General features: G+C 25.2%; 1 protein-coding gene across 1 annotated transcript; it reads right to left on the bottom strand.

The window, feature by feature from the left end:
• Positions 1–4784: 4784 nt before the first annotated feature.
• On the bottom strand, positions 4785–5838 carry LOC129302835 (uncharacterized). The gene is made up of 2 exons (XM_054941701.1): positions 5580–5838; positions 4785–4981 (listed from the first exon to the last, which is right to left on the bottom strand). The coding sequence occupies exons 1-2, from the start codon at positions 5824–5826 to the stop codon at positions 4785–4787; spliced, it is 444 nt and encodes a 147-aa protein (XP_054797676.1). The 5' UTR covers positions 5827–5838.
• Between the last annotated feature and the right edge of the window lie 3937 nt (positions 5839–9775).

The raw sequence follows: 9775 nt of genomic DNA, 5'->3' as shown, positions 1-9775 counted from the left end.
GGACTCTTCTGGACATGAGGAGGCATCTCAACGTGAGAACAGAAGGGGGAGGGAAAAAAAAAAAAGGATAAGTTCTCTCTCATAGAGAAATCGATTTTGACACCACTAATTTATCCATTTCTTATTGAGAAAAATGGGACAAGATTGTTTTTCATTTCAAAGTTCAAAGCATTATCGTCCAAGAATATGACGAATTGCTATTGTTGAGCTGGATATAGTGATCCAAAAATATTATTAATATTAAATGATTAAGCTGGCTCATACTAGTTAAAGGACAAAATAGAATTAAAATGTTAAGTAATATTAAAAAATTTGAAATAAAAATTAACTTATTTTGTTCAAATTTTGATGCCTCTGAATTTATAAAAAGTTCAGTCACCCTCTAATTATTAGATCAATTTTATATATAAAGCTCAACAAGTCATACTCAACCACAGTGTTATTACGATACTCCCTCTACTTAAATTTCACTCTCAATAAAGTAATTACCTACTTTCAAACTAACCCTATCTTTTTATATTTACTTTTATTAAATATCCTACAATAAATATGAAGTTATTCATCAATAGGGGCACTTTTAAAAAAGATAATGATTACACCTTAAAATACTAAAAAGCTTTTTATATTTTGAATATCTAACTCTTCATAAAGTGCCTTATATTTTAAAGTAGAGTATCATATAATTATATTGTCCTTAATATTAATGAGTGCATTAAAAATTGTGTGTATCAAAAACCTATAATACTTTAATAATCTAAACATTTTTTTTTTGACAATGCCAAAACGGACTTTGGCTTCTTCATTTCCTTCCCTTTTCATTTCCTCTTTACTTCTCATCTCAACTATTGAATTTATTTTTAAGTGATTGAGATTTTTAAATAATTGAGACTTGATATTTCACATTTCATTATTATATTTATTTTTTATAAAAATTTACATTTTTTAAGATATTAAATTTTAATCATTGAAAAATAAATTTAATGATTGAAATAGAAAGTAGGAAAAAAATGAAGAGGAGGAAAAATGGGGAGAGCCGGGTTGAACAAACGTATGTTAATTACTTTAGTCAACAGTGAGTGTTGTTGAAACTAGACCGAACCGGTGGTCTGACCAGTCCAACTGCCACCTGCTGAACAAAATGGTTTGGTTCAACCAATTAAACTAATCTGGTATTTGATCCGAGTTGACCCGAATTGAACCGGTCGATTTTAAAAGAATCAGCTTTGACCCGAAAATCAAAGTTGGGTCAACCTAGGTCAACCCAATTCAAAGCTAGAAAATTAAAAAAAAAAGAAATTTAGGCTAAGTTGTTTAGATTCATAATTTCTCTTCTCTAATCACTAATTCTCTCTTTTCTTCTCCTCTTTAATCTTTAATCTCTCTTTCATGGCCCAAGCTCAATCTCTAGCTTCTCCTCTAACCTCTGCCTCCAGCTCTAGAGATCCAGTCTTTGACATCGAGATTGAAAGTTTGTGAGTCATGACATGATTGCATGCCTCCAACTCCAGCATTTCCTTCAAAATCACAAGCTTATACTGACATATCTCTACCTTTAACTCTAACGGTTTAAGCATCTAGCTTTTAGAGTTGAGATTCTAATTATCATTGATAAATTAATGTTTTATTTATATAATTATACATATAAATATTATTTTTTTATTTAATTTTCATGGCATCAGTTCGACCGGCATTGAACAGGCTAGACTTTAAAAATTATAACCCATTACTCTTTTCAGTTTGATATTCGATTTGGATTTCAAAACTGTAACAAGTAGAATCCAACCAGAACACGAACAGGTTTTATTATATTTTTTTAACATGTAGGACCCACAACTGATGTGAAGTGAGAGAAAGACACTTTCTCAGTCTTTCTCTGTCATCAAGCAGCCTGGCAGCCATAATAAAAGAAAAACAAGGCTGGGAGTTATTATATTTTAAAAAGTTTGATTATAGAAAAAATGACTTTAAAATCACAAAACAATAAATATATAACTGTTAGCTCTTCAATAAAATTAATAAAAATTAATTTAAAATATTAATTTAAATATATATTTAAAAATTTTAATTATAAATAAAATATTAAATTTTAAATATAACTCTTAACTTGTAATTTATATTTTTATTTATATATCAATATTTATAATTTATTTTTAAAAAATCTTATAAGCAACTTAATTATTATAAATTTATTATTTTAAAATTTTATTGTCATTCATCTTTAATTATATATGCTAACATAAAAATTAAGGACTATTGTATGATGAGACAGCTCGATGATGGTGACATTTTTTCTTAATTTCACTTAACTGAATCGTTTTTTTGAGAATTTTTCACCAAAAAAAATAAAATAAAATCTAACATGCTCGACTTGAGGGTCCATGCCTACTGTATCTAAATTACTTTAAACTCTACTTGTTTTTTGTTTTTTTTTAAGGCGTGTAATTTACTCTAGCTAAATATTAAACATAAACAAAAAAATATATAAAAGGATTTAACTTCTGGACAAGCTATAGATATAGCTAGATTATATAGATACTCATCACAAATTAACACTATTGTGAACGTGACTTTTTTCTTTCACTTTTATATTGTCATGATTTGAAAAATATTTTAATAATACAGTATTTAAATACTGACTCTCATTTTTTTATCTCTACGCATGCAACAACCCCAGATTTCCCGAATAAATAAAAAAGTTAAACTGGTTTAGCTTAAAATCCAAAAAATTCTTGCATTAGCTGTGAACAACTATATGTAAGTTGATAATCAACATACTTAAAACTTCAACAGCAATGAGAAATGACATCCACCAACAAACAAAATTAAAGTTTAATTATATATAAATTAAAGGTGTTAGTTGTCTGACTAATCCCATTCACATTGGGTGTCCTATGATTCCTTTCGACAGTACACTAATACAATCCATATGCAACGAGACGAAATGAGAAATTAATTATAACAAAACAACATAACTAAGACAAATTAAACTTATGCGGTATTTATCTCGTTGAAATTCTCATTCCGATACTTATTAGTTTATTCTTTTAAAAATTAAAAATTACCCTCTAGAATAATTATAATATGTTTGTCTAGTTAATTAACTAGGAGGTTGTAATTAGGTAAAGAATATCTAACCCTAAACCCCTGTTTGGTTGGAGGGTTTGGTGAAGAGGATATGGGTGGTGAGTTTTTGATGAATTCATTTATTAAAAAAAATGGTTAAATGTGGTTATGAAATTTTTTTTTCTTAAAAAAAGGTGTAAATTACAAGAGGTAGGAAATTTGATTAATTTTTTAACCCAACTTTTGACTTTTAAATCAAAGCAATTATAATCCCCCTCCCCTCCAATCAAACATGCCCTAATATATTTAGAAAAAAAAAATTACTCCTTCCATTTCTCTGTATAAAAGAAAAAAATTGTATAATAAAATTTAATAAAGTTAGTTAATTATAATAATTATGTATGAAATAAAAAAATTATTAAAATACCTTATGTTAATTAATATAAGCATGTATTAATTATTTTTTATTAATATAAATTATGAGGGACAATTAAAAAAATATATAATCAATGTTTATTAAAATGTGTGATTTGTTTATAAAAAATAAGTAAAAAATAATAATTTCTCTTATAAATAAAAATGAAGTAAGTAATAATTGTTAAATAAAAAGTCTCCTATTAAAAAAAGCATGAGAAAGAAGTTGGGAGGAGATACCAAAAGCTTCATGAACAAGTGAATATCAAATCAAGATCCTATTATAACTTAAGATCTTAAATTCAGTACTCATTTTCCCAAATTCCAAAACTAAAATATTTTTTAAAATTTTGATCTTAGTATTAACCTTCTTATGAAGTCTTTTTGTGTGTTGTTGATTATGATTCTGAGAATCATATTAATGTTTTTTTTTTAAGTTTGAAAATAGGAACATAATTATTCTCTCCATTAAAAAATATAAGATACTTTTTTAGGAGTTAGATATTCAGAAAAATAAAATATTTTAGTCTTTCAAGTTGTAATCATTATTTTTTTTAAAAAAATACCTTTATTGAATAAATCACTTTTGTTTATTTTAGAGTAAAATGCTCTATTAAATAAAGAAATATGAAAAGATAGAATTAATTTAAAGACAAGTAACTATTTTATTAAGGATAAGATTTGATTAAAAATATTTTTATTTTTTTAATGAAAAAGTAATGGATGTAAATGTTGAAATAACTCTCTTGATATAATGAAATTTATTGTATTTTGTATCATATAAATATATGAAATGAAAGAAATTGAGTACTTTTTTTGATTGGGGTCATTTAAATGACCTTCAATCCAAAAAAATATTTAATATACAGGGTTATAAATAAATAATAAATTATAAAAAAGTATTTTTTTTACCAGCAAAAAAGGGTTTTTTTTTAAATAACATACAATTACGAAAAGCAAACTGTCACTGTAATACATTATTTGATATATATATATATATCTCTCTCTCTCTCGCGGCAAGCGAACAGTTGCTGTAATCCATGCCTGAACGAATACAGAATCGGTGTCAAGGGAACAATAACCGTAGCATTTTTACTATTATGCTTATTTTTAATGCACTCTATATACAGTTTCAAAAAATATAATTATAGTACTGTGATCTTATCATAAAGTTAAAGACAGGTAAAAAGGGTTGAAACCAAAAACAAAAACTAAAATATATTTCTATGATCTTTATTACAAGGAGATATTAACAACATAAATTAAATAGTTTAGATCAAATAGTTAACACTTTTAAAATTTCAAACTTACCCATTGTAGGAATGGGTGATTCTAGGATGTCCCCAGCATGTCGATTTTTTCATAAGCTTTAATTGGTTCATAAAAAAAGAAAAAAGAAAACAAAAATGAAAGAGGCATATATTAGAGCTGGCGCCTGGCATCCTGCCCTGAAGGGCTTTCAGATTTCCTCCTCCCCAAACTAAAGAACTGATGAAAACTTGTTCTGGAAAAAAAAAAAAACACTGATGAAAACTTTTAATGATCAATCAAATTGTATAGTTTATGAATGACTTTCTATAGAAATGCAAATTATCAATGGATCATTTATTCTTTTTTAAAATATCAAATTAGTAAAGAAAATTAGCTAAGAATATTAATTTCATAGATGATTTAAAATAGAGTGGAAAACTAGCTAGAAAATATTAATTTCTCTTTAAAATAAAATAATTGATGAGAAAATTAATGACTCATTTTTATATCTCTTTAAAAATAAATAATTAGTGGGAGATTTAACGAGGAATTTTATTCCTATCTAATACTACCAAAAAAAAAATAATTTTTGGCAATACCCAGAGTTTTAATGACTATAGCATCCATTCAGGGTATGCAAATATCCTTTCATTCTTCATCTGAGATCTGGATATTGAATATTAATCCATCAATTTCTTGGTATATTCATGGGGGAGACCATTTTTGCTTCAATTCCTTAGCTAGAGAATCATTAATGTGCTCAGTGTTATTTCCTTCACTAATCCCATAACAACCATTATAGCCTACGAGGAAATCTTTATAAGAAATAGGAGCCTTGAAAGCTTTGATACCCTGTGAAAATTTTTCGTCGCCTGGATTTACTTCTCTGTCACGAACACTTTCAGAGTGCATATCCATAGGCTGAGCTCCATGTTGTTTGCTTTTTGATCCTTTGTCTATCATTTCTTCATCTACCTCGGAAGCATTTCGGTTGATCAAATCAATCTCTTCTTTGAAAGTAGGTGGATCCATGATAGCATCTTGAGATTTTGAGGCAGAGAAGACGAAGTCAGGATTAAAGCCAGGCTTGGAGTTCATGCTGTTTTCTCACTGTAGAGGTTAAAGGTTAAAGTTTATTGGTTAAAATCATTGTCCATTTCTTATTGAATAAAATGGGACAAGATTGTTTTTTTATTTCAAAGTTCAAAGCATTATCGTCCAAGAATATGACAAATTGCTATTAGTTGAGCTGGATATATTGACCAAAAAATATTACTAATATTTAATGATTAAGCCGGGTCATACTGGTTTGATTCAAACCGGTCTTATTAATTAAAAATATAAATTTTATAAGAATTATTTTAAGAGTCTTTTTGGAAAATAATTCCATCAAAATATTAAAAATAATTGGCTTAGACAAACCCACGAAATTAACCAGCTGGGTTTGCCTCATAGCAGTGTATGCTTGAGTGAGACAATCTCATTCTAAACTTGGAAGAAATTGCCGGCGTCCAAATTTATTTTAGTCATCAATTTAGTTTTTTAAATTTAATTTTTATCTATTTGATTTTTTTTAATTTATATTGATTATCAGTTGATTTTATTTTTTTTTTTAAATAACACTGTTAAAATCTGTTGAGATGGATAACGGAATATTTAAGGTAGTCATAAAGTTAATAAAAATTGTAATTATTTAGGTAAAAAACAGACTTGGAAATAAAAAAAAAAACAAAACTTCACATAAGGAATTAATTGATAAAAATTAATTAAACTGATATGATGATTAATTTGCCCTCATTTATTTGCATATACATATTAAATTATCAACATACTTTACACACCATCAATTTGAGGGTCAATTTTTGTCTTGAAACTTTAAGGATTACATAATTTAAAAAAGCATAAGAAATTAAATTAATAAAAATAAATTTTAAGAACTAAATCAATAATTGCGTAAATATTTATTATCTCTTTGAACTTGGGCCTGGTCCTCTATACTAAAATAACAAAAAAAAAATGTAGTTGAAAAATTTATGTTAAAAATATTTAGGAGAATGATAGAGAGGTACTTAAAAAAATAATTATTTAAATTAAATTTTAAGTGTTAAACTTTAAAAATTTATAATTCAATTTTTAATTTTTCAAATCTGTTATAATAAATTTTTAATTTTATATTCTGAATTTTAACATGAAAAATAAATTTTTTTTATTCTTCAACCATATTAAAATTTAAAAATAAGTTACAAATTTATTATAACACAGTTGTAAAATTAAGAGATTGATTTAAAAATTCATGAAGTTTGACAATTTAGACCTAATTTAAATTAATTGATCTTTTTAGAATTTTTTATCATTCTCCCAAAATATTTTCTTAAAGAATATGATAATCCTGGAAAAGACAAAAATCCATACGTAATCAAAAGTTAAAACTAAACTACTCACGCTGCTCACCTACTTCACTCTATTATTACAATATTTAGTCATTTTAGTTTTTTATTTTCAATTGTAACGCCATTTACATTATATTAAAAGATGCGATCATATTAACATTTAAAAGTGTTTCAGACATGATAGCTTCTAATAAAGACACATCTTTGTGTAACCCAAAACAAAAAAAAAACCATTACCAGAAAACCTTGATCTATTAGTTGTGCTGTTAAATCTTCGTAATATTTTGAAATGATTCTCACATAGTTTGTTTGAATTAAATTAGAGTTATATTATATTTAATTAAAAAAAATAAAAGTACATACATGAGATGGTGGATGTATTAAATATAATCCTTAACCAAAAGTATACGCAATTACGAACATGTGTTTGACTCGATCACTTGAATGTTGACTTGTCGTCTGCAGCCTCACCTTCCAGACTTAAAAGATCAAATTAGACTAAAGTTCATTCCGAGTCATCCTTACTGATCTTGAAAATCTCTTTTCGTTTAAAATAACAGCTTCTAGGGAAAGTGCAATTATTACTCCCTACATTTTTCTTCCATCATCAATTATCAATCACTGACTTGAAATAAACTCAATTCTTTTAGTTTTTTTTTATTTGAAAATCAGAACAATTCATTTTTTAATAATTTTTTGACTTAATACTGTTATAATTTCTAAAATCAAAAAAACTATAAATATTATGCTATACTAAATTAAAGTTTAATGATTAAATTATATTTGAGAAAAGTTTAGGAGTTAAAAATTAAATTATTTCTATAAATTAATTAAAGTAAACAATACACTATTAATAGGGTTGTTGGATCAAGATTTGAGTCCTCGCTTAAAATTTAAGCTTCTCTTTCCATGATGTTCAAAATAGTACAGGGTGGGAGGTGAGTTGAAAACTTCAAATTGTCCCCCACAAAGAGTTACTTCCTCTATCTTTATATATAAAATATTTTTTAAAAATTTATTTTATTTTTAAATATAAAAAATAACAATAATATTTTTAAGTAATTAAATAATTTTATTCTTATTTTAAAAGGAATAGATAATTAATTATATATTTTCTCTACCACCTTCTAATATAAATTATGATATTATTAGTGATAAAACTGAAAAAATATTATATTTTTATGTGAATTCAACTAAATAATAAATCTTTATTGAAATGTAAAATTCTATTAAAAATACCTTATATATTAATATGAGGAAGTATTAACAAAAAATTGCCAAGCATTTTAAAAATTAATTTCATCCAAGTTAAGTAAGCAATTAACAGAAATAATTAATAAGAAAACTAGTACAAAAAGAAAGTTACTAAATATATAATATTAATTAATGGTGGCCACCTTCTATAATAATAATAATAAGGAAACGAGAATAAAACTATTAATTCGAAGCTAACATTATCATTTTTCACACTGACTAGAAGCAGAAAGGCTTGCTAAAAAAAAATATCCAACTCAAGTCTCTCGAACCATGCTGGCACCAAAATTAAAAAACTGCAAAAGCTCTCAACAACTAATTAATATCATTATCAATTTCTTTTGAAATTAGGGAGAAGAAGAAGAAGAAATAATATAAGAACGAAACAGGAAGTGAAAAACTATTAGAGCTCGTTTGATTTTTCTTATATTCATATTTAAAAAGTAAAATTTTACTTTTAAAATATTGAAAGTTATTTAAATAAAATATTTTACAAGAAATACATCTCAAAGTATATTCAAACAGTGATTAAAAGTAAATTTTTAAAATGCAACTATTTAAAACTTTAAAAAAACATATTTAAAGAGTAAAATGTTATTTGATCATACTCCCTCAAGTTATCTCTTTTTTTTATTTAAACATAACTAATTTATTAAAAATATAATTATCATTTCAATAATAATAATTGGTATCAAATTTTTAGCATTATAAATTAAAAATTAATTATGTTAACTTTAGTATAATGTATAATAAAATTATAAATCTTTATTACATTTTCTAAAATTACAAATTAAAAAGTCCAAATAACTAGAGATCAATTTTTAACATTATAAATTAAATTTTATGTTATTTAAAATCTTTATCACATTTTCTAAATATTTCAAATATATTATATTTGTATAATAAAAATTACAAATCATAATAAATCAATGTTCTTTTTGTTAATTGTATATTTAAAGATACATTTTACTATCACAAATTAAATAACTTTAGTGTATCAAATTGATTTTTAAAAACAAATATCTTAATAAAAAATTTAATTATACTAACTAATTTTTATTAAATAAATTTTTTAATAAATAACTTTTTGACAAATTCAAGATCAAACACACACTTATTAATCCGTTGAATGGAGCTCCGTGCGTGGCGCGTGGCAAGTAACATACATTCACAAATAAAATCAGGGGTTCACCAACCACCGCCATCAATAAATTTATTCAACAAACACGACCTAGAGCAACGTCCCCGGATTTACCCTTGGTATTCCACTTACTCCTCTGGTCTTTTATACTTTTATTTTTCAAAGCAGACTTTTCTCCCATACATCCTGTCTATGAAGCGGAAAAGAAGAAAATTCATTCTATTATATAAGTATATTTATTAATTTTTAATATTTTTAGTTT

Source organism: Prosopis cineraria, unplaced genomic scaffold (assembly GCF_029017545.1).
Source record: "Prosopis cineraria cultivar Desert tree isolate PC_DT_omini unplaced genomic scaffold, ASM2901754v1 PC2, whole genome shotgun sequence".
Lineage (NCBI taxonomy): Eukaryota > Viridiplantae > Streptophyta > Magnoliopsida > Fabales > Fabaceae > Prosopis > Prosopis cineraria.
Note: the sequence above shows the minus strand (reverse complement) of the source record. Positions and strands in the feature narration are given on the sequence as shown.

Excerpts from the sequence above, each read along its gene's own strand:
- LOC129302835 (XM_054941701.1), bottom strand. The coding sequence starts at position 5,826 with ATGAACTCCAAGCCTGGCTTTAATCCTGACTTCGTCTTCTCTGCCTCA. Across the intron at positions 4,982-5,579 it reads CGACGAAAAATTTTCACAGG|AACAAGTTTTCATCAGTTCT; the intron begins GTATCAAAGCTT and ends TTTTTTTTCCAG.